Here is a 25604-nt window from a genome sequence, read left to right as displayed (position 1 = left end):
TTATTTGTTAAAAAAGTTTGAAATATCCAATAAATTTCGTTCCACTTCATGATTGTGTCCCACTTGTGGTTGATTCTTCATAAAAAATTACAGTTTTATATCTTTATGTTTGAAGTCTGAAATGTGCCAAAAGGTCGAAAAGTTCAAGGGGGCTGAATACTTTCGCAAGGCACTGTATATACATATAAAGAGAGAGAGAGAGAGAGAGAGAGAAAAAGAGAAAAAGGGCCCATAATAGGCACCCCAATCAGTAAAAAACTGAATTTTTGTAAAATCTTACCGTAAAATTCCTTTCTCTGAGTCCTCTGACAGTCGCCGCCCCTCATATAGTCTTCACCAATGGGTATTGACCTCTTCTCCATAGGACCAAGCTAGGCATTAAACTTGGTAAAATACAAAACAATTTGCATAGACACACCTGTAGGGGCTGTCCCACTGGTCCAATACCCCCCTGCTATCAGCATTCCTAACTCAGTTTGGTAGCAAGCAGTAAAAGTCCAAAAACCCCAAAAGAGGGGTGGGGGCGGCGACTGTCAGAGAACTCAGAGAAAGTAATTTTACGGTAAGATTTTACAAAAATTCAGTTTTCTCTTACGTCCTCTGACAGTCGCCGCCCCTCATATAGTCTTCACCAATTGGATGTCCCAAAGCAGTGTAGACATGAGGGGTGGGAAGCGCAACCATCACAAAGGCAACGCAGCACCCAGGTCAGAGAAAGGAAACTAAGGAAGGTAGGTATGGACCATAAGGTGAGTACCTGGATAGAGAACTGGCTCCAGGGGAGAGTCCAGAGGGTGATGATTAATGGGGAGTACTCGGATTGGGCGGGTGTGGAAAGTGGGGTCCCCCAGGGTTCGGTCCTGGGACCAATCCTGTTTAATTTATTCATAAATGATCTAGAGGAAGGGATATCTAGTACAATCTCAGTATTTGCGGATGATACTAAACTAAGCTTGCCAATATCTTCTATGCGGGACCTGAACAAAATAACGGGGTGGGCAACTACATGGCAGATGAGGTTTAATGTAGAAAAATTTAAAGTAATGCACTTGGGGGCCAGAAACCAGAAAGCAAGCTACTCACTAGGGGGGGAACCTCTGGGTGAGTCTAGGATGGAAAAAGACTTGGGGGTACTGGTAGACAACAGGCTTGGCAGTGGCATGCAATGCCAAGCCGCTGCAAGCAAAGCCAACAGAATACTGGGATGTATAAAAAAGGGGATTCACTCCAGAAATAAAGAGATTATTCTCCCACTCTACAAGACTCTGGTCCGGCCACATCTGGAGTATGCTGTCCAGTTCTGGGCACCGGTCCTCAGGAAGGATGTGCTGGAATTGAAAAGAGTCCAGAGAAGGACAACAAAAATAATTAGGGGAATGGAGGACATCAGCTATGAGGAAAGACTACAAGCACTGAACCTATTCTCTCTGGAGAAGAGATGATTGAGGGGGGATATGATATCAATGTACAAATACTGTACTGGCAACCCTAGCATAAGGAACAAACTATTCAGAGTAAGGGAATACAATAAGACACGTGGCCACTCACTAAAACTAGAGGAAAGGCGGTTTAACCTTAAAATGCGTAAGGGGTTCTTCACTGTCAGAGCAGTAGGGATGTGGAATTCTCTTCCACAAGCAGTCGTATCAGCAGGAAGCATTGATAGTTTCAAAAAACTATTAGATGGGCACCTTAAAGACCACAACATACAGGGGTATACAATGTACGGTTAACAGCAAACACACACACACATCATAGGTTGAACTGGATGGACTGATGTCTTTTTTCAACCTCACTATGTAACTATGTAACCTTATCTGAACCAGAAAGGTAAACTCTGGGCAACAAGAAAGCTCAACAGGAGCAACAAACCCAGGAAAGCAAATCAAACCAAGGGGGAAACAACCCCAACAGACAGGGACAGGCAACGCCATGTCTCCCTCAAGGCACAGCCGCACAAAGGACTTTGCGGCCAAAGGAGGCATCTGCCGATGCCAAAACGTCAAGTTTGTAAAATTTGAAAAAGGGGTGCACAGATGACCAAGTCGCCGCCTTGCACACCTGGGCCACCGAAGCTTGATGCCGGAAGGCCCAGGACGCACTCACTGCTCTGGTAGAGTGCGCTTTGACGGAAGGGCGGCACCCGTTCCCTAATAGAATAGGCCTGTACAATCGTCTGTCTGATCCATTTCGAAATGGTTGCCGCAGATGTAGCCATAACCTTCCGAGGGCCCTCGGGAAGGACAAAAAGAGAATCCGACTTCCTGAAAGATTCAGTAGATGACAGGTACACCCTGATCGCCCGGACTACATCCAAGGAATGCAAGGCAAACTCCTTAGGATGCTTAGGATTCGCACATAGCGAAGGCAAGACAATATCCTCGTTAAGGTGAAACTCGGAAACCACCTTAGGAAGGAACGCTTGGTTAGGTCGCAAGACCACCTTATCCCTATGAACAATCAGGTAAGGGGAGCGGCAAGACAGGGCCGCCAACTCCGACACTCTGCGGGCAGATGTGATCGCCACCAGAAAAGCAACCTTCCGTGACAGCACAGGCAGAGGAATCTCCCTGATGTTCTCAAAGGGAGGACGTTGCAAAACCGACAGGACCAAATTCAAGTCCCAAGAAGGTAAAGGCGCTCTCCGAGGAGGAGCCTAATGACGCACCCCTTGAATAAAGATGCGTATCAAAGAGTTTGATGCTAAGGGGCGCTGGAAAAGGATTGCCAGTGCAGACAACTGACCCTTAATCGTGGTCAGCGCAAGACGCTGGTCCACACCAGATTGCAGGAAGGCCAACACCCTCGCCACCGAAAAAGAGCGAGGATGGACACCCCTGGATTCACACCAGGCAAAATAAGACAGAGTGCCCAGAACGGCACCCCAGCCCGACAGGCTGGCGTCCGTGGTGACCACCGTCCACAACAACGTCCGGAAGGATTTCCCCTCCGTCAGAGCCGGAGACTGGAGCCACCACAGAAGATCCTCTCTGGCTTGGTGGCTCAGAGATCCTCCTTTCCAAGGAATGAGGATGCCTGTCCCATTTGACCAGAATCTCCGCTTGCAGAGATCGTGTGTGGAACTGTGCAAACGGTATCGCCTCGAAGGCCGACACCATCAATCCCAGGGACCGCATGCAGGTCATGAGTGATGAGAATTCGTTGTCCCAGAGGGACCTGACCTCGTTCTGGAGAGTCCGGAGCTTGTCCTCTGGCAGAAAAACGTTCGCTTGGGCAGAATCCAGGACCATTCCCAAGTAAGGGAGGCGAACAGAAGGGGACAACGTCGACTTCTGAACGTTGATGGTCCACCCGAACTCTTGGAGCGTCTGAACCGTAGTTGACAGATCGCGTAACAGACACTGGCTGGCATTCGATCTTAACAGGAGATCGTCCAGGTATCCCAAGATCGCAATTCCCTGCGCCCGTAAAACGGCCAGAACAGGAGCTAACACTTTGGTAAACACCCTTGGAGCCGAAGCGAGACCGAAAGGTAACGCCACAAACTGATAGTGTTCCTCCGCGATTGCGAATTGGAGGTATCTCTGATGACCCTTGAATATGGGGATGTGTAGATACGCATCCTTGAGATCGATGGAAGCCAGGAAATCTCCAGGGCTCAGGGAGGCCACCAGCGGAGGGATTCCATGCGGAATTTTTGAACCCGCACAAAGCGGTTCAGAGCTTTCAAGTCCAGAATCTGACGTACCTTGCCCTCCTTTCTGGGCACAGTGAACAGATTCGAGTAATACCCCTGAAATCTGTCCCGATGTGTCACCGGGACGATTACCCCCTGGGCGAGGAGATCCTGAATTGCCAGATGAAGATCTTGTAAACGATCTGGGGTCAAACGAAGATTTGAGGGAAAAAATCTGTCCGCTGAACGCGAAAGGAATTCGATCTTGTAACCTGATCGAATGATTTCCTGAACCCACCTGTCCGGAATCCGGAGCAGCCAAGGTTCGAAAAAACCACGTAGATGTCCCCCCACCCCTGGAACGGGTGAGGGCGTCTCTTCAGGTCGAGGCGGACTGGGCCGCCGCGCCAGCGTGGGCGGCTTTTGACTTGCCTGGCCAAGGCTTCTTCTGGCCACTATAGCCTTTGGAAGATTTGCCCTTGTCCTGTGCCTTGAAGGAACGAAAGGACTCCTGATTTGGTTTAAAGGAGGGCCCCGCTTACCGCGGAAAAACTTACCCTTGGGATTCTGGGGCAGCAGAGTACTCTTGCCCCCAGTGACCCCTTTAACCAATTCATCCAGGGAGTCCCCAAAAAGGTGATTCCCTGCATAAGGGATGTCAGACACCGTCTTTCTGGAAGTCTGGTCAGCCGACCAGCTCTTCAGCCATACCAAACGATGGGTTAGCACCGCGACAAAAGACAGTCGTGCGGCTATAGGGGCCTCATCCAAGGTGTACCTGAATCTTCCACCAAAGCTGGGGGGAATTTGCTGTCCTGGGACTCCATAAAAACTTTTTTGGCGCTGGCCCTTTAAATCGCGATAGCGGGGAAACCCCCCGCAATGCACCGCAATAAGGTCTAGACTGAGGTACTCCACAGGAAGGAATAAAACTGGTAGCAAAGGAATATCCCCCGAAAAACAGCAGAAAAAAAGACCCCCAGAAGTGTAGCTATACAGTTACCACACTTGCTGAACGATCTGGCTGCATGAAGAGAGGAAGTGATGTCACATCGCTAGAGGATGAATAGAACTCGGGCTAAGGGAAAATGGTTGCCTATAGAATTCAATGGGAGGCTCTGGGAAAATGGCCGCCGAACACGTGTATAAAACACCTTGCCACACCAAAGATGGCGCCCGAAAGGGCGCGATACACTACATAGAAAATGGCTGCTGAAGTGCCCTTACTGAAGCCAGAGCAGCCGTCCATACCCAAAATGGCGGCCCTGCGGTTTTATACCGCAGCGGCCCTCACATGCGTGCCTGCACCCCACAAAAACACACACAACAGTGCCGGAGGGGACAGGGACCCCCACAAACCCCCACAGAGGACCGGGAGGGAATGCGAGCCCCAGACACACAGACATGACACAGACTCTCAGCAGACTGTCATCCCCAGAACAGCGGCCCCACACAGAATGTACTCACCGATCCATGATGGCGTGGGTGCCACTCTGCGACGGGAAGCCTCCCACCCCAGGTGGTAGGGGTGCCGTCAGCCAAACAGGATTCTAGCAACGCACAGAAACTGCAGTTGAGGCATCCTAGCGAGGTGGCCACCTCGCGGGCTTTTGTCCCTGAGGACAGGTCGTTTGCGAGGCCAGGGCGTACGCAAAGCCTGCTAAACGCTCGATGGCAGGCTGGGATTCCGTAAGGCTCTAGTACAACCAGTCCGACTCCCAGCTCCGCAAACGCTGTAGTCTTCCGAAGATCCGACTAACTAAGCGCAATACAAATAAAAAGCTAGTAGTGCAAAGAAAAAACACTTGGCATAAAATAAAGTAATAAAACAGAAGAAAGGCTGAGACTGTAGCCCAAGCACAGGGAAGCCTATCTTACTCCTAACTAGGCAGAAGACAAACTGAGTTGGGAATGCTGATAGCAGGGGGGTATTGGACCAGTGGGACAGCCCCTACAGGTGTGTCTATGCAAATTGTTTTGTATTTTAACAAGTCTTATGCCTAGCTTGCTCCTATGGATAAGAGGTCAATACCCATTGGTGAAGACTATATGAGGGGCGGCGATTGTCAGAGGACGTAAGAGAAATATAAGTTGACGTTAAGGGGGTAGAGAACTAGTGAGGATCAATACCATATGTGATACTGTCCAAAAACCCTCACCAAAAGGGGGGAGTAGGTGGGTGTTCACAAATAAACCCCACCACTATGAGACAGTGTATATAGAGATGTAGAATATAAGATATACAGTGTATATAGTGTGTAGCACATACACTGTAAGATAAAGTGCAGAAATCTTACATGAAAATAAAGGATTAGGTGTGTAGTGTAGAGAAAACATATAAAACACCACCAAAAAAGAGAAAAGAATTCATACATCCCCTAAAGAAGTGACCAACAAGCCTACAGCGTCAGAAAGTTGTATGAAAAAATCCAACGACATATATATATATATCCGGTGGGTGCCCCTGATAGATACCAGGTATAGAGAGTACCCACCAAACCATCAAGTGTTAACAAAGGTAATAAGCCGTGATTGCTGCAAAGAGAATATAGCTCACCGGTAGTTTACAAGAGATTCCCCGATAATAGACTAAAAAAATTGATTTTTGTAAAATCTTACCGTAAAATCCTTTTCTCTTAAGCTCATTGACAGATGCAGTCCTCTTGATTAATATCAAATTGGGTTATACTGCCCTCTACAGGAGGACACTAGGCAGAAGGAAAACGTTCTGGCCACACCTTAGGGGCAGTGCCAGAGGGTATATCCTCTCTCTCCCTGCTACAAGATGTCAGTTATGTCACAAAGCAGTGTCAGAGAATTTAAACCAACCCAACTCAAAAGTAGAGGGGCGGGTACTGCGTCTGTCAATGAGCTTAAGAGAAAATGATTTTACGGTAAGATTTTACAAAAATCAATTTTTCTCTGTCGCTCATTGACAGACGCAGTCCTCTTGATTAATATCAAATTGGGACGTCCCAAAGCAGTGCCACAAATGAGGGGTGGGATAACAGAAATCAAAATCCAATCTAGAAGGCCCAACCGGCGCCAACTAGAAGTTTTAAAGGCTCATCAGACAAAAGGATGAGACTCTGAAAACCCAACAGAAAAAAACCCTCGAGGTAGACCAACGGTCTCCTCAAATTGCGGCCTGCAAAACCTTGCGGCCAAAAGAGGCATCCGACGATGCCATCACATCAACTTTATAAAATTTTGTAAAGGTATGAACCGACGACCAGGTAGCCGCCTTGCAAACCTGGACCACTGACGCCTGATGGCGGAAGGCCCAGGAAGCACTAAGCGCCCGAGTGAAGTGCGCCTTAACAGGGAACGGAGGATTCCGACCCTTAATAGAATAAGCCTGTACCACCATCTGCCTGATCCATTTGGAGATAGTCGGAGCAGATGCAGGCAACCCCTTTTTGGGGCCATCTGTGATCACAAAAAGTGAATCCGTCTTACGAAACGAGTCCGTAGTTTTCAAGTATACCCAGATTGCCAGAACCACATCCAAGGAAGGTAACGCAAACTCCCGAGGATGACTGGGCTTAGGACACAGGGAAGGTAACACAATATCTTCATTCAGATGAAACTCTGAAACCACTTTAGGAAGCAAGGATGGATTCGGACGAAGAACCACCTTATCCCTATGAACCACCAGATATGGGGAACGACAAGATAATGCGGCCAGTTCTGACACCCTGCGTGCAGAAGTAATGGCCACCAAGAAGGCCACCTTCTTGGATAACGTAAGCAAGGGAATCTCCCTGATATCTTCAAAGGGAGGTTTCTGAAGAACCGACAACACCAGATTAAGATCCCAGGGCGGTAAGGGCGCGCGCACTGGCGGAGCCAGGTGCCGCACCCCCTGGATGAAATTCCGCTCCAAGTAATGGGTAGCCAAAGGTTTCTGAAAGAAAATTGCCAATGCTGAAACCTGACCCTTGACAGTACTCAAGGCCAGCTTCTGCTCAACCCCCTGTTGCAGAAAAGCCAAGATTCGGGTCACCGAATAGGCACGTGGAGGAAATCCAAAGGATTCACACCACGCAATATAAGACCTCCATGTGCGATGATAGACTTTTCTGGAAGTCGCTTTCCTTGCTTTAATTAAAGTAGGAATAACTGAAGTCGACAATCCCTTGTCCTTCAGCACCTGAGTCTCAATAGCCAGACCATTAAAGCCAGCGATTGTAAAGCAGGATGGAAGATCGGCCTGACCAAGTCGGCGTACCCGGGTCGACAAGGTCAGTCTGGAGCTACCAGGATAACTGGAATTCCCTCCACCTCTATCCTGCGAAGAAGTTTCGCCAGCAACTTGAGAGGAGGGAAGACATACAGTAGCTGATACTGTCCCCACGGGGCGACCAGCGCGTCTGCTGCGTCCGCTCGAGGATCTCGGGAGCGGGCTACAAGCCTCCGCACCTTCCTGTTGAGCCGAGCTGCCAACAGATCCACCTCCGGGGTGCCCCCATGAAGGCACAGCTGGTGAAATACCTCTGGATGAAGAGGCCATACCCCTTGATCCAGAATCTGACGGCTGAGATAATCTGCCTGCCGATTTTCCACCCCTGGAGTGAATACCGCGGAGAGAGCCGGAACAAACCGTTCCGCCCAATGAAGAATGCTGGCCACTTCTATGGCCGCCAGGGCACTCTTGGTGCCCCCTTGGTGATTGACATAAGCCACGGCCGTGGCCTTGTCCGACTGGATCCAAACCGGGTTGCCCTGAAGCTGCTCGGTCCAGTAAATCAGACAAAGTCTGATCGTTCTCCGTTCCAATACATTTATCGGTAACCTGGATTCTATCGGAAGAAATTACTTCCCCTGTCTGAGCATCGGAGACCGAAGCCACCAGACCAGAGACTCCCTGGTCCGCTCGCTCAACCGGATCCGATTGTCCAGAGAATCGGGATTACGATTCCATCTGAAAAGAATCTCCTTTTGGGGAATTCGGGTATGAGACTGGGCATACGGTACTGCCTCTAAGAAGGACACCATCAGTCCCAGGACCAGATAGTTCAATCTCCTGGTGGGAACTAGGAATGATCTTTGGGAAAAGTGAAGAAAACGTTCTGCTCAAGGAGCGGGAACTGCCGCTCCCTGTTGCATCAAATCCATTACTGCCCCCCGCAAAGCTTTTAAGCGATCCGGGGATAGTCGAATGTTGGAAGGGAAGAATCGCACCGGTAGAAGTGATCGAAACTCGATCTTGTATCCCGACCGTATGACCTTGCGAACCCCTTAGTCCGGGATTCTGGAAAGCCATGGATCTGGAAACCGGTGAAGACGTCCCCCCCACCCCAGAGATGGGTGGGGGCGCACCTTCAGGCTGTATTGGTCTTATCTTCAGGTTTGGCTGAGCCGAACTTTTTTTTACCCGTCCAGCGCCCTTTGAAACCCCCTGAAGGGGCTTTGGAGGGCTTCCCTTTATCGCCCGCCCCAGCGGAATGAACAAACTTTTTGTGAGCGGAAAAGGAAGGTCCTCGCCTGTTACGAGGTCCTTTACCCTTAGCAGTCTGTGGAAAAAAAGTGCTCTTGCCCCCAGTGAGATCCTTTATAATCTCATCCAAGGTGGCCCCAAATAGGCGATCCCCTTGAAAAGGGAGATTAGCCAAAGCTTTTTTGGAACCTTGATCCGCCGACCAGCACTTTAACCACAACACGCGTCTGAGGACCACTGCTGAAACCGATGCACGCCCTAGCAAGGGAGTGGCGTCCAGGGCGGCGTCACAGATGAACTGTAGCCCTTGTATAATCTGCTCCAGCAAATCTGATACTGCCGGGGGGATACTTCTCCCCTTTATGTCCCGGCGTAACAATTTAGTCCATTCTGTCAATGTTTCTGAAACTAAACCAATGGCAACCACTGGCCTAAATGTTGACCCTATCAGGGAAAAAATGGAGCGTGATTCCGCTTCCACTTTTCGATCCACCGGATCCCTAAAGGACGGAGCGTCCTCCAACGGGATAACAGTGGCTTTATTTAAAATGAAATGTAAAAAATACTAAAATTAGCAATGTCCAGCATGAATCACATCCACAAAAAATTGTAATGTAATAAATACAAAAACTAGCAATGTCCAGCATAAATCACATTCAGCAGCGCTTAATATGCGTTGCACATATCCTGATCGTATAGTCCTCCTGTAGGAGAGTTCTACCGCCAAAACAGTCTCTAATAAATCAGCCAGTTATTTCTCAAGTATTCGGTGTTCCCGGTGTTCTGAACTACTTGATCCAGTATATACCTTCACCACACCATTAGTGACCCCTTAAGAGTGGGCACTCACCAGAAATAACATGAAACTGCGCCTGTAAGCATAGGTTGCTTGGACCCTTGATACTCCGGACCACCTCTGCTCTCACCAGAAGGACTCCGCTTAGCAGTCTTAATCAGGTATCAGCTCATAACCATAAAGGATAGGAAAGATAGGAGGCACAATAGTGTGATACCGTTTCAAAGAAGCTTTATTTAGTACCCACACTTTCACATAAAAAACCCCCACATCCAATATGCTTACATTAAGATAGAGGTATTCAAGCCTGCAATTAGTAATCACGATGTGATGGCTTGCTCACCGTTCCTACACAGGATCTAACCGTGTGGCTATGGGTAAGTTCCGGAATTCGACCAAGACCTCGGTGATCACCAGGAAAACAGCGTGCCTGTGTTAGGACACAGGCACGCTGTGATCACCGAGGTCTTGGTCAAATTCCGAAACTTACCCATAGCCACACGGTTAGATCCTTTGTAGGAACGGTGAGCAGGCCATCACATCGTGATTACTAATTACAGGCTTGAATACCTCTATCTTAATGTAAGCATATTGGATGTGGGGGTTTTTTATGTGAAAGTATGGGTACTAAATAAAGCTTCTTTGAAACGGCATCACACTATTGTGCCTCCTATCTTTCCTATCCTTTATGGTTATGAGCTGATCCCTGATTAAGACTGCTAAGCGGAGTCCTTCTGGTGAGAGCAGAGGTGGTCCGGAGTATCAAGGGTCCAAGCAACCTATGCTTACAGGCGCAGTTTCATGTTATTTCTGGTGAGTGCCCACTCTTAAGGGGTCACTAATGGTGTGGTGAAGGTATATACTGGATCAAGTAGTTCAGAAAACCGGGAACACCGAATACTTGAGAAATAACTGGCTGATTTATTAGAGACTGTTTTGGCGGTATAACTCTCCTACAGGAGGACTATATGATCAGGATATGTGCAACACATATTAAGCGCTGCTGAATGTGATTTATGCTGGACATTGCTAGTTTTTGTATTTATTACATTACAATTTTTTGTGGATGTGATTCATGCTGGACATTGCTAATTTTAGTATTTTTTACATTTCATTTTAGACTGTTTTCTTTCACAGTAGCTGCGATCAGCAAAACTTTTATGACATTTTATACTGAGTCTTTTATGGTTATGTGGTTTTTATTCTCGAATTTTAAGCGCTGGGCGAGTGTTTGACAATTCCCTTGTGTATTTCAACCACTTTTATTACAGTGGCTTTATTTAGTCTGGAAATCGGTGGGTCCACCACTGGTGGTACCGTCCATTTTTTAAGGAGGGATTCCTCAAACGGATAGCGCCTAGCAATGTGTTTGGAAATAGCAGGGGTTCGTTTCGGACGATCCCATTCTTCTTTAATTAGATTACCAAAACATTTGGGCAAGGGAAAAACCTTCGCCATCTTAGTAGGCTTGCTGGTACCAAAGGGAATTTCAGTGTCAGCTACCTCTGCCGGTGTAACCTCAAGACTTAAGGTTTCCCGGACAGACATGACTAGTGCGTCCACCAACGCTTCTTCTTGTGCTATGGCGGAGGCCGAAACGTCCTCCTCACTGTCTGAGGAGACCGTACCCGAGACAGCAGCCCCAGAAGAGGGACCTGCAGCTGCAGTGACCAGCTCAGAATCTGTATCTGAAGTGTCAGATGAAATAGGGGTAGGCGGGGGTCGCTTTCTTGACCCCCGTCCCTGACAGGCCACCTCCACCCGGGATACCAAAGACTCCAAAACTGCTGATAATGCATCAATCACAAGTGGGGTACTGGAGGGTCCTGCGGCCACCTCGAGGGGATCAGGCGGGGATACATGTGTGGCAGGGTCCATGATTATTCAAGACACTTGCCAGCAAACAAAAAATAATTGCAAAGAAAAAAACTTTTTTTTTTTGGTAATCCCCCAGCGCAACAGCGCCCCTCAGTGTTACCTGCTTTGGACCCCACAGAGAGAGAGAGAGACCCCAAGGGCTCACCACCTAATGCACAGATGTTTCACCAACCCTCTCAGCGCTGTCTCTTACAGACAGGAAGTCTTTTGGATCGTTTTCCCGGGTAAAGGAGGCGGCTCCGCCCCTTTCCACGCCTTCCGGCGCTTCCCATGCTACTCCTTGAGGTAGCTTGGTCATCTCCAAAATGGCCGCCCCCATGCCAGAGACACGAGGCTACGCCAAGATGGCGGCCCCGCGCGACCTGCGGGAGGATGGCGGCGGCCTCTGTGGAAAGATGGCAGCGACTGCTACATCCTGCGGCCTGCGGAAAGCAGGCATCGGCCTGTGCGGCCTGCGGGAGGTGTGCGGCCTGCAGGAGGATGGCGGCCTGCGGGAGGATGGCGGCGGCGGATGGCGGTAGTCTAGGCATTGCAACCTTATGTATCAGGTAGGATCATATCACCCTCTTACATGGCCATCCTAACAGTAATGCCAGCCACTGACTTCAGTCATGGTCTCTTTACAGTGCCCACTCATACAGTGACTTTGGATCGTCAGCTCCCAAACCAAGCCTCCTGGTTCTTATTCACCAAATCAACCTCAAAAAGGGGGAACTGTGACCTGTTATAGGATAGAGGGGGGATCCAGGATCATGAGGGTCCGATCATCCCAGGGAGGGGCCCGCGTCCACCCACAAACCCGTCAGGGGGAGAGGGGGAACATTTACTCACCATACCGGAACAGGCGGGCACCAACTCCTGACAGAACCCCTCTCCACCGAGGTGGGGGGGCTGTCGACCAATACGGACGCCATGACTCAGTTACCAACTGGTCATCGGCGTCCCGGCGAGACGTTTAACTCGCAGGATCAGTCCCCGTCCAGTGGGACTATGTCGCGGCCGACCCAGCGCGGAGCTAGGGCCTGCACGCGCTCGTAGGCCGACTGGGGTGACCACTGGATCTCAACATCCAGCCCGTTGCCCAGTTTCAGCATACTTGCTTGAAGATCTCACAGGTACAACTGGAGAAAAAAGCTGCCTAAAAAAATGTTTTTCTAAAAAATCTTGCCAGGACCAAAGATCCCAGCAAGGAACTTAGGTCCTTACTCCTAACTAGACAGAAAAAAACTGACATCCTGTAGCAGGGAGAGAGAGGATATACCCTCTGGGACTGCCCCTAAGGTGTGGCCAGAACGTTTTCCTTCTGCCTAGTGTCCTACTCCTGTAGAGGGCAGTATAACCCAATTTGATATTAATCAAGAGGACTGCGTCTGTCAATGAGCGACAGAGAAACGAGTGTCGTCTGGTCCAGCGTGCAGAGGGAGCTGTATCCAGCTTCCTGCTCCGCTGCGGACTAAAAGTAGGCCAGTCCCACCGGAAGTGACGCGGCCCTAACCCAACCTCTGTATGTCCCTTCTGGTGCGGGCGCCATCTTGGAATCTGAACCAGCGTGAACCGCAAGCGCAGCGGTCTCACGCCGAGAACGATCCACCAAAACATCTGCCCAGGAGAGGGCGGACTCGGGGACAAAGGGGGAAAAAAAAAGATGGAAAAACCGCCCCAACCCCGGCTTGGCGCCCGAATGCACACCAAAAGGGGGTACAATCACATTGGTCTGTGCAATAACACTCGTCATAGTGAATTTGTCACCTTCCTTCTGGCTACTGCCGGGTTAACTTCGTGCTGTGCTTTAATATTGTGGGCTGTCGTCACTTTCAACAGATGTCATACCTTATATTAAATGGTAAGCGTCGTATGAGTAGGAACATGTTGTACTCATTTAGGGGGTCATCTCTACTGTGCTTGACATGTTTATGTATATACATGACTCTGTTGTACTTTTTTGTTCCCATTTTCTCTTTCGTTCATTGTGATACTGCTCCCGATAGTCCTAACCATTGGGACGTCCCAAAGCAGTGTTAAACATGAGGGGTGGGAACAACAAAATAATTCCCAAGGCTAAACAACTAGGCAACAGGAGCTCAACTAAACAACTGGAGCCCACCTAAAAAAACAACACACCAAGATCCGAGCCACCAAGAAGGAGCGAAGAAGAACCCCAATATACTCAAACCACGCAAAGTACGTATTTCACGTATGATCATAGATCTTCCTAGAGGTAGATTTCCTAGCTTTCAACAGTGTAGCAATCACGGACTCCGATAGACCCCTATCCTTCAGCACCTGGCGTTTAACAGCCAAGCCGCAAAAGCCAGCAACTGTAAAGCAGGATGGAAGATCGGTCCTTGGGACAGCAGATCCTCCCTGAAAGGAAGCTGCCAAGGAACGTCGGCGACCAGCCACAATAGATCGGCCCGGCAAGGCCAGTTCAGAGCCACTAAGATGACCTGAATTCTTTCTGCCTCTATCCTGTGTAGAAGTCTGAGCAGAAGCTTGAGAGGAGGGAAGGCGTAAATCAGACGATACTGACCCCATGGGGCCACCAGCGCCTCTGTGGTGTCCGCCAGAGGATCCCTTGACCGAGCCACAAACCTCTGTACCTTTCTGTTGAGCCAAGATGCCAACAGATTCACTTTCGGGATGGCCCACTGGAGACACAGCTGATGAAACACCACAGGATGAAGAAACCACTCCTTGTGGTCAAACGAATGCCAACTGAGGTAATCCGCCTGCCAGTTTCCCCACCCGGCAATGTGTATGCCGGAGAGGGCTGGAAAGAACCGTTCTGCCTACCTTAGAATGCCAGCTACCTCCAGAGCCCCTAGGACACTTCTTGTGCCCCCTTGGTGATTGACATAGGCCACGGCCATGGTATTGCCTGATTGAATGCGCACTGGACAACCCTGAAGATGATCCGTCCAATGATCCAGACAGTCTGATTGCTCAATGTTCCAAGACATTGATCGAGAGTCTGGACTTTCCCAGCGTCCAGATCTCCTGAGCAGAATGCTTGTTGAGGGCGCCTCCCCAGCCGGACAGGTTGGCATCTGTGGTGACCACTGTTCAATACAAGGGGAGAAAGGATTTTCCCAGCCAAAGTGCTGGAGAGCAAAGCCACCATATCAGGGGCTCCTTTGTGCCCCAACTCAGCCGAATCTGATTGTCCAGAGACTGCAGAGTCTTGTCCCATTTGGTCAGAATTTCCCTTTGCAGGGACCTCGTATAGAACTGCAAACCAAACCGCTTTGAAAGGTAGACACCATCAGGCCCAGCACCCACATGCAAACCCGGAGGGATGACCATTTGTTGGACAGCAGGAGGCGAACTGCAGCCTGCAATTTCTGGAGTTTGTCCAGAGGGAGGAGCACTTTGGCTAGGGCCAAGTCCAGAGTCCGGCCCAGATAGTCCAGCTTTGTGGCTGGAACCAGAGCAGACTTCTGAAAATTCAGAATCCAGCCAAACTCCCGCAGAGTTCGTATTGTAATCTCCAGATTCTCCACCAGAGCAGATGGAGACTCCACTCGTGGAAGGTGATCATCCAAGTAGCCCAGTACCGTGATCCCCAATTGGCGTAGCAAAGCTAGCACCGGGGCTAACACTTTTGTGAAGACCCGAGGAGCCGATGCGAGACCAAACTGATAATGCTCCTCTCCCATAGCAAAGCGAAAAAACGCTGGTGACTGGCACATATTGGAATGTGAAGGTAGGCATCCTTGATATCGATAGAGGCGAGGAAATCCCCTTGACGTAGGGATGCCATCACCGTTAAAATGGACTCCATTCTAAACTTCTGTACTCGAGCAAAGCAGTTTAGTGCCTTGAGGTTCAGGGTTGGACGCACTTTGCCTTCCTTCCTGGGAACAGGCTTGAGTAAAAACCCTATAAACAGGGGTCGGAACTGGGACAATCACCCTCTGAAGAAACAGGTCCTGTACCGCCCCAAACAGGCCCAGTAAGCGGTCTGGGGACAGGCGCAAGTTGGAAGGAAAAAACCTTACCGGGGGACAAGAGCGAAACTCGATCTTGTAGCCGGACCGAATGACTTTGTGGACCCACTTGTTTTGCACCCTATAGTCCACCGGCCTGGAAACCAGCAAAGATGTCCTCCCACCCCCGATACAGGTGAGGGTGCACCTTCATGCAGAAGGAGCCTTGTCCACGGGTCTGGAGAAGCCCAATCTTGGCTTGCCAGACCAGGTTCATTTGGATTCTACAAAAGAGGCCCTGAAAAGCTTAGAGCCCTTGTCAGTTGACTACGAGGGACAAAAAAAACTTCTCATGAGCAGAGAAAGAAGGCACGCGTCTTGCTCTTAGTAGTCTATGGAAGAAAAGTACTTTCCCCCCTGTGAGACCTTTAATGATGTTATCCAGGGTAGCTCCAAACAGGCGATCTCCTTGAAAAGGAAGATCATTCAAGGCCTTTTTTGTAGTCTGATCCGCAGACCAGCACTTGAGCCAAAAGACATGCCGAAGGACCACTGCAAAAACAGAGAGGCGAGCCATCAGGGGAGCTGCATCCAAAGAGGCATCACAGAAACTGCAGCCCCTGGACCAGCTGGTCTGCCAGCTCAGCAAAGGCAGGGGGGAGCAGTCCCCCCTATAGGTCACGGTGGAGGAGTGTAGCCCAGTGTCGGAGTTTGCGACACTAGGGCAATGGTGAATACCAGCCTCATTGCCGAACCAGCCAGAGTGTACATAGTGCAGGCCACAGCCTCTGCCTTCCGGTCAGCCAGATCCTTAAAGGCCGGAGATTCTTCAACCAGAATCACGGTTGCCTTGTTTAATCTGGAAACCGGAGGGTCTACCATAGGTGGCACAGTCTGCTTCTTAAGAAGGGACTCCTCATAGGGGTAACGCCCAGTAAAGCAGTTCGGCACCCCACAGGGACGCTTTGGTCGTCCCTACTTTTTAGCAACAACTCTGTCAAAATAGGCAGGAAAGGAAACATCTTTGCTGCTTTGGATGGCTTGCGAGTGCCAGAGGGCACCTGCGCCTCCATCGCAGCTTCAGCTGTGTCCTCCATCTTCAGGGTCTCATGCACAGATGCAATCAATGCATCCATCATCGCCTTTTCGTGCACGGTCGCAGATGTGGAGGAATCATCCTCACTATCAGAGGATTCCAGGAGCATGTTTGCAGACCCAGCTTTTTCCTACCCCGTTGCCCGCAAGCTAACTCCACTTGGGACACAAGGAACCCCAGGACCGCTTTCAGTGCATTGATGGATGGTTTGGACCAGAGAGGGGATCAGGTGGGAAAATGTGCTCCAAAGACTCCATGAGTCACCAGGGGGACTGCCGAAAAAGTGTAATTAACTGCTAAGGGACAACCCCCACCATGCTGGCAGCACCACCCAGTCGCCAGGCACAAAGTAATCCTTAGCAGAGAGGGAGAGGACCCCACCAGACTCAACACCCACAGAAACAGACACCTGCAGCCACCAGGGGAATCTGCACTACACGTGCGGCAATCAGAAAATAAAATTAACCAGGAGTCAGCACCAGGGGATGAGGAGGGCCTCCCACCGCCAAAATCACCACCCACAGAGGTCCACTGTCATGGCCCCAGCTATTTCCAATAGCAAACCACAACAAAATGGCCGTTTGACTACACAAACTTGGCCGCTATGTATAGAAACACAGGCCTCAATAAAATGGAGACACCACAAGGCTTACAGGGACCCAGGAGGGAGACCAGGCCTCAAGGACAGATCCAGGCAGGACAGGGGGCCCTGGCAGGAGCCCGCGCCAGGTACAAGCCATCACCCCGCCTAGCCAATTGTCCAGTCGCCAGTGGCATAGCCCCCCGGCCCCCATCGTCAGTTAGCACCCTGCCCCCATCACAGAAAGGTTGCCAGACCACCCAAATAGCACCAGCGTGGAGGGGGCAGGATGAGGGAGTTGGCAAGGGGGGTGCATGCTGGAAGGAGGGGAATGTGGGGGGTCTGACCGTCCCAAGGAGGAGCCCACGTCCACCCCAAAACGCTCCAGGGGGACAGCAACTCACCATACCAGGAACCTGGCAGGCACCACTCCAGGCAGAACCCATTTCAATCAAAATGGGGGGCTGTCAGCTAGTAACGCTGCATCTCGGGCCGAGACCCGGTCGTATGCGAACTCGTGAGGCGTTTAATACGCAGGCCAGCCCACGTCCTGTGGGGTTATGTTGTGGCCAACCTAGCGCATAGCTGAGGCCTGCGCACGCTCGCCTGCCAAGCTGGGGTGACCACTTGATCTAGATTATCCAGCCTGTCGCCCAGTCCGGCAGTTGATTGTAGATCTCACAGGAAAAATCCAGGACAAAAATGTTCTATCTAAAACGAAAAAGATTTGCTAGGACCAGAGATCCCAGCAGGGAACTAGGTCCTTACTCCTGACTAGGCAGAAAAAAAATGAGTGGCTATAGCAGAGAGAGATTATACCCCCCGGGACTGCCCATGGGTGTAGCCCAAATTCTTTTCTGCCTAGTGTCCTACTCCTGTAGGGGGCAGTATAACCCAATAGTTCTGACTATCCGGAGCTGCGTCCGTTAATGAACGAAAGAGAAATGTAGTCGACAGTAGACTGTATTACTAAATCACATCTCTGTACTGTGTGAGACCAAGAAGCAAATTTATACTGCGGTTTTTTTAAAGGCTTGTGTAACACTTTCATTAGTAGGGTACTGCAGATCACCAGGGTTTTTGTTTTCTTTAATTTTATTACTGTTTTAGCACAGAAAAAAGAAGAAGCAAATGCAGTCACTGATTTACAGTGATGACATGCAAATGACAGTATGTTGAAAATTTACCTGGAATCGTACAGTGCTCTCGGTTTCTTTTCTTCCCCCATTCTCTCTCTCTCTCAGCTGCTGCAGGCGACGCTTTCTGCTGAGCTGAAATCGCAACAAAGAAACCAGCTGAGAGCAGTCAATGGAGCCCAGCAATACCATGGACTCTGGAGAAAGAGACAATCACTGCATCAATATTTCATTACACCCTCTTCCACTTCACACTGTTTCACAGCCTTTATATCAACATGATGTAGAAGAACAGGTTAGCAATGTCCAAAATATCGTAGGTACAGATAAAAACTGTAGCAGCTGACAGGCTCATTTACAACATGCAAGTGTGTGTCCAACAGTGAAATTAAACCCTGGAGTTTATAAATGTTTTCACACAAGATTCACACAACTTTCACCCATAATGCAAACATTTTTTCCAATTTAAGCCCATTAGAAAAATGTTTGAATGTTTGGTGAAAGTTGTGTGAAAAACAAACAGGTCCCTGTTATTTTGGTGTTTTTAGAAGATAATAGATTAAGGTATTTCTTGCTGCAATATTCATATATTTTACACCCACATTTTTTAGTATAAAAAAACAGGTAATTTATTGACAGATTGGACAAAAGTGAAGTAGAGTTTTAGGCACCAAATTCCCAACCCTTTAACAAAAAGTCACCCACTCATGCTTTTTGCAGGAAATAATAAAGGTATCACAAAAAAGTAAGTACACCCCTCACATTTTTGTAAATATTTTATTATATCTTTTTATGTGACTACACTGAAGAAATTACACTTTGCTACAATGTAACGTAGTGAGCGTACAGCTTGTATAACAGTGTAAATTTGCTGTCCCCTCAAAATAACTCAACACACAGACATTAATGTCTAAACTGCTGAACCCCTAAATGAAATGTCCAAATTGGGCCCAAAGTGTCAATATTTTCTGCTTGTCTTCAGCAAACTGTTTGGGGGTTTTCTTATGCATATTTAGAAGAGGCTTCCTTCTGGGTCTAAGAGCTGACAGGCTGACCCTCTACCCCTTCAACCTCTGCAGCAATGGCTGGCAGCACTCATACATCTATTGCCCAAAGACATCCTCTGGATATGACGCTGAGCACATGCACTCAACTCCTTTGGTCAACCATGGCGAGGCCTGTTCAGAGTGGAACCTGTCCTGTTAAACCGCTGTATGGTCTTAGCCATCCTGCTGCAGCTCAGTTTCAGAGTCCCGGCAATCTTCTTATAGCCTAGGCCACCTTTATGTAGAGCAACAATTCCTTTTTTCAGATCCTCAGAGAGTTCTTTGCCATGAGGTGCCATGTTGTACTTCCAGTGACCAGTATGAGAGAGTGAGAGTGAAAACACCAAATTTAACACACCTGCTCCCCATTCACACCTGAGACCTTGGAACACTAATGATTTACATGACACCGGGGAGGGAAAATTGTGAATTGGGCCCAATTTGGACATTTTTACTTAGGGGTGTATTCACTTTTGTTGCCAGTAGTTTAGACATTAATGGCTGTGTGCTGAGTTATTTTGAGGGGACAGAAAATTTACATTGTTATACAAGCTGTAAATGCACTACTTTCTTCAGTGTTGTCACATGAAAAGAGATATATAAATAAAATCTTTACAAAAATGTGAGGGGTGTACTCACTTTTGTGAGATACTGTAGGTCTTTGCAGCAATAATAGGTCTGCCTCCACCTACTAATATTTAGGACAGGAGAAAAGTGAAGTTGCAGTCAGGTAAGCGAATGACAAGGTAAAGCAGCAGTAGAGGCAAGAGGAATGCCTTTACAGTCTACTTGGCTCCTTAGGGGTGCAGAGTTGACCAAGTTTATAGGTATGCTAGTTACCACTTTCACTGACTGCAATTTTTTTGGAGTAAAGGGATGGATTGATTTTTCACAATAGCATAATAGTGGGAGAGATCGCTGTACTAACATCACTTGTGTTAATACAGCAATCTGTCAGGTTTTTTTCATTCAGCCCATTGATTTTAACAGGAAAAAACAAAACTCCCTGTGTGTACCAGACATTACAAGGTACTCATCTGCAATAGTCTGCTGAATTAAAAGATACCACTCTCCAATTCAAGGAGCATGAGCTTTGCAGATTGGAAAGCGCAGGGGGTGTGTTGGGCTTCTGCAGAGAGACCACTGCATTCATACAGAGAGGAAGGATCCTTCTCTGATGAATGGTGCATGGTGGCAGGACAAGCTTCTCTAATTAAGCTGTGGCTGCTTTATGAAGAAATTGAACAATAAGGGTTCATGCACACTGCTGCTCCTACAACTGACATTTTTGAGGTTTTGAACATTTTTTGCCTAAGCCCCTGAATTCCCCTCAATAAAAGCCTATGCGTCCATACACACACATTGGGTTTTAGAGGAGTTTAGGAACAGCAGCTTTTAGAGCCTGTCAAACCTCCGAAGAATTGTGTAGGAGAGTAGCTTTTAGGCATAAAAAAACGCCAAACACTTCTAAAAGTTTCTAAACCCATCTAGCCGTGCAAAAGCACATGGTGCATTTAGTGCTTGAGAGTTTATTTCAATGGACAGGATAAATTACAATTCTGATCAATAAAACAAACACCTGAACATGTCTTAAAGCGTTTGGAAAACTGCGCCTTAGGTGTGTTTTTAAAGCTGATTTTTTTTTCTGTCAGGAGAAACCACGTTAAAAAAAAAAAAACCTGTGTGCACGAGGCCAAAGAATTTTGTGACTCTCCTGAGAAGTGTTTTTATAGATTGTACTCCAAAAAGCCATTTTTTAAATTTCTACTATATTTAGAATGAATCATTTGGAATGAAGCAACCAGTTTACAAATGAAGGTGACACAATAGAAGTGGGATCCTAATTTTATGTCAAAGAAGTGCAAAAATACAATACAGCACACATGTTTATAGTGCTTAAATTAACCTTTTGCAAAGGCGAGCATAACAGTATAAAAATAAATGCAGTTTATTACTGGCACTGCTGTTTAACTCTGAGCTATGCCACTGCATCAAAAAAATCTATTTAGTGTGAATACAGCTGCACACGCTTATCTCACCCACATGCAGAAGTACTCAGGATAATACTTTGATTTCCACTTTTCTGGACTTGCCTCCTTCTCGGCTGCCTTCAAGGAACCCTAAATTCCTACATCCTAGCAAAATATGTACATTATGGACTTGTGAAAATGCAAAGTCTCAGAACAATCACAAATATTTTACAAATATGTCCAACACTGCAGCCAATTGTGAGCTGACGTAAATTGAACTAGTATGAATGGAAAATGTCCCACTACACAGTATGGGTGTTTATGGTTCCATTTGTTAAGACCCTAAACATACAGTTCGATCCATATATATATTTGTACACAGGCACAATTTTCATACTTTTGCCTCTATATGCCACCAGAATAAAATTAAAATGAAACAATCTAAATGAATTTGCAGTACAGATTTTCAGCTTTAGATTCAAGGGGTTGAACATAAATATCAAGTACAAATTTTAGGAACTGCAACTATTTTTATACCCAGTCCCCCCCCCCCCCCCATTTTCAGGGGCTCAAATGTAATTGGACAAATTAATATAATCATACATAAAATGTTAATTTTTAATATTTTGTTGGGAATCCCTTAGGGTCCTTTCACATGGTCCACATCCGCCGATGGACTCTGTTCTGCTCAGTGGAGATCGATCCGCCAATCCCCGCCGAGTAGATGTGTGTGCGGAGATGGAGCTGTCAGATCCCCGCTGTCCTCTATGGGGGAATCGCATGAGAATGGACTGCCTGACCGTTCTCATCCGATCCGATCCGCTGGACTGATGGAAAATAGAGTTTCCATCCGTCCAGATTTCACTGATAGGATCGGAAACGGATAGCAGCGGGTGTCAGCTGAGATGTCACCGCTGCATCTCTATGGGGCAGCGGATGTCATGGGGTATCCGATCAGGTCCGCCTGAAAAACTGACAGGCGGATCTAATCAGATCGTTCGTGTGAAAGGATCCTTACTGTCAATGACTGCCTGAAGTCTGGGACCCATAGGTATTACCAACGAATGGGTTTCCTCCTTTCTGATGCTTTGCCAGGCTCTAACCACAGCGGTCTTCAGTTATTCATTGTTTGTTGGTCTTTCTGCCTTTAGTTTTGCCTTCAGCAAGTGAAATGCATGCTCAATTGAGTTAAGATCAGGTGATCGACTCGGTCATTGCAGAATATTCTACTTCTTTTCCTTCAAAAGCTTCTGGGTTGCTTTTGCAGTGTCTTTGGCTCATTGTCCATCTGTACTGTGAACTCTGTCCAATAAACTTTGTTGCATTTGGCTGACTCTGGGCTGACAGTATATCTCTAAACACTTCAGAATTCATCCAGCTGCTTCTGTCTTCTGTCACATCAAACATCAAATGACCCAGTGCCACTAGAAGCCATGCATGCCCATTCCATCACACTGCCTCCTGAGCTGTTCCAAGCCTTCTCCACACTATTTTCTTCCCCTCATTATGGTACAGATAAATCTTAGATTCACCCGTCAAAAGAATGCTTTTCCAGAACTGGTCTGGCTTTTCTAGATGCTTTTTGGCAAAGTGTATCTTTGCCAAAAAGCATCTGGCAATCTGGCTTTTCTGTTCTTCAGGCTTATGAATGGTTTGCACCTTGTGGGTAACCCTCTGTATTTTCTCTTGTGAAGTCTTCTCTTGATTGTAGACTATGACCATAATATGTATAGGGAAAATAACCGCGCTACGGAATTATAAATAAGAAAATAAAGCAGCAGCTTCAACTGTGACAACACCAAAAAATAAATTATATAAAACAAGCTGCGCTATAGCAGTGAAACAGTGCTATAACCACACGTGTATAACAAAACCATATAGTTAAAGATAATCATAAAGTCCATAAAGTCTCTATTCAAATATATTCATCAATGATATTGACAGGATTCTCCAAGTGTAGGATATATTGCAAGAGAGGACATCAATAATTGAGTAATAGTGCTGGCTAGTGTGGCCATATAAAATAAGTACTGATGATGTGTGAAAGTGATAAAGATGAAAGAGAAGTGCATACCTACACAGATAGCAAGGCAGGGATAGCTCCCCTCCCAAGACCTCCACTGGTAGTACAAACTGCTTACCAGAATGTAGCCAATTTAGGGGATTTCACACCCAAGACCACTGAAAGATATCGCTCTTGTGGGTCAATTACTCCACTGTGTTCCAAAATGTCCTGGATCGTACAGTAGCCTCAACCGACATCAGGCCATATACATAGGAAAAAAAGATATGGAATCCCATAGCGTAATACTGATATTATTGTATAGAAATGTGAAAGGAAAGCTATGAAGTGTGCAGAGTGTATAATGTGAAATCACAAAATAACTGTGAGGAATCCAGACGGTGGTAGATATCCAATAAAAGCCAGATTCACCAAAGTAACCACCATCAAATGTGCAAACTGCTTACCAGATAGAGAATATAAGATCGCCAAAATAATACATGATTCAAGCACTACATTACACTCAAAGGATAGTAACCACCACCGATAGTACAAACTGCTTACCAGAGGTAAAACATTAATTGCAGGATGAAGGAATTAAGAGGCAATCCAGAAGTAGACCAGACTCCACCAATTGGGGACAGTGACCACCACCCAAAACTACAAACTGCTTACCAGATAATGGTTGTATGCAACGTCAAATGAAATAGATTCACCAATGGTCTCATATTATGCTCCAGAAATCCGTAATGAAAGATTCAATGGACCTCCAATGGTAGTAGGTTCAGGTCACACAGTATGGGCATCAGTCACCAGGTCACATGTGTAAAAGTAAACATTTACCCCATAGCGTAAAACTGTATATTTTTATTAAAATCAATATAGAAAGGAACTTACAAACATCAAAATTGGGGAGAGCGTGTAGATATAGAACGAGCCGATCAGTGGTTATAGCAATGTTTCACAGCTATAGCGCAGCTTGTTTTATTTAATTTATGACCATAATATGCCCACCTCCTGGAGAGCGTCCGTCACTTGTCTGGATGTTGTGAATTTTTTTTTTTTAACCATAGAGAGGATCCTACGATTATCCACCACTGTTGTCTTTTGTGGACGTCCAGGCCTTTTTAGGTTGCTGAGCTCACCAGTGCGTACTTCTTTCCTCAGAATGTACCAAACGGTTGATTATGCCACTCCTAATGTTGCTGCTATCTCTCTGATGGATTGGTTTAGTTTTTGAAGCCTTAAAATGACCTGTTTCACTTGCATGGACAGCTCCTTTGAATGCATGATGTAGGTTCACAGCAATAGATTCCATATGCAAATACCACACTTAGAATTATTTCCAGACCCTTTAACTGCTTAATTGATGAAGAAATAAAGAAGGAGTAGTCCACACCTGGCCATGAAACAGCTTTAGATTTAACTGTCCAGGTACTTTTGATCAAGGGGGATGGCTACTCTTAAGAGCTGTAATTCCTAAGCCCTTCTTCTGATTTGGATGTACATACCCTCAAATTAAACCCGAGAGTGTGCACTTTCAGCCCATATCCATTATTTAACTATAGCTTGAATATGTTTTGGTAAATACCTGAAAAAAAAAACTGGATTTTTGACTTACCGTAAAATACTTTTCTCTTAAGTTCATTGACGGACGCAGTCCTCTGATCCATTATCAGTAGGGTCATACCCCCCCCCCCCCTACAGGAGTAGGACATTAAGCAGAAAAAAAGTTCTGGCTATGCCTATGGCCAGTCCCGGAGGGTACACCCCTCTCTTCCTGCATAGGATGTCAGTTTTGTATCAAAGCAGTGTCAGAAAAGTAACACCAACCCAACTCAAAAGAGAGGGGGGCGGGTACTGCGTCCGTCAATGAACTTAAGAGAAAAGGATTTTACGGTAAGTCAAAAATCCAGTTTTCTCTATCGTTCATTGATTGCCACAGTCCTGTGATCCATATCAGTAGGGACGTCCCAAAGCAGTGCCAAAAAATGAGGGTTGGGAACAGCAGAAAAGAACAAGTCACCAAGGCTAAATATAGCCAACCAGGCAACAGGACTCATCAGAAGATGAGGCCCACCTGAAACAAACAGTAAA

General features: G+C 47.3%; 1 protein-coding gene across 2 annotated transcripts in view; it reads right to left on the bottom strand.

Moving 5' to 3' along the window:
* CLCN2 (chloride voltage-gated channel 2) overlaps window positions 1–25604 on the bottom strand; it is a 684072-nt gene that overhangs the window by 80878 nt on the left and 577590 nt on the right. For both annotated transcript variants that reach the window (XM_082249904.1, XM_082249905.1), the window contains exon 17: window positions 18541–18686. In XM_082249904.1, coding sequence (XP_082106030.1) covers window positions 18541–18686 — 146 coding nt within the window. The remainder of the gene's footprint in view (window positions 1–18540; window positions 18687–25604) is intronic.

Source organism: Pelophylax lessonae (assembly GCF_965119305.1).
Source record: "Pelophylax lessonae genome assembly, chromosome: 3".
Lineage (NCBI taxonomy): Eukaryota > Metazoa > Chordata > Amphibia > Anura > Ranidae > Pelophylax > Pelophylax lessonae.
The sequence above is the reverse complement of the archived record's forward strand: the minus strand, read 5'-3'. Positions and strand labels throughout refer to the sequence as shown.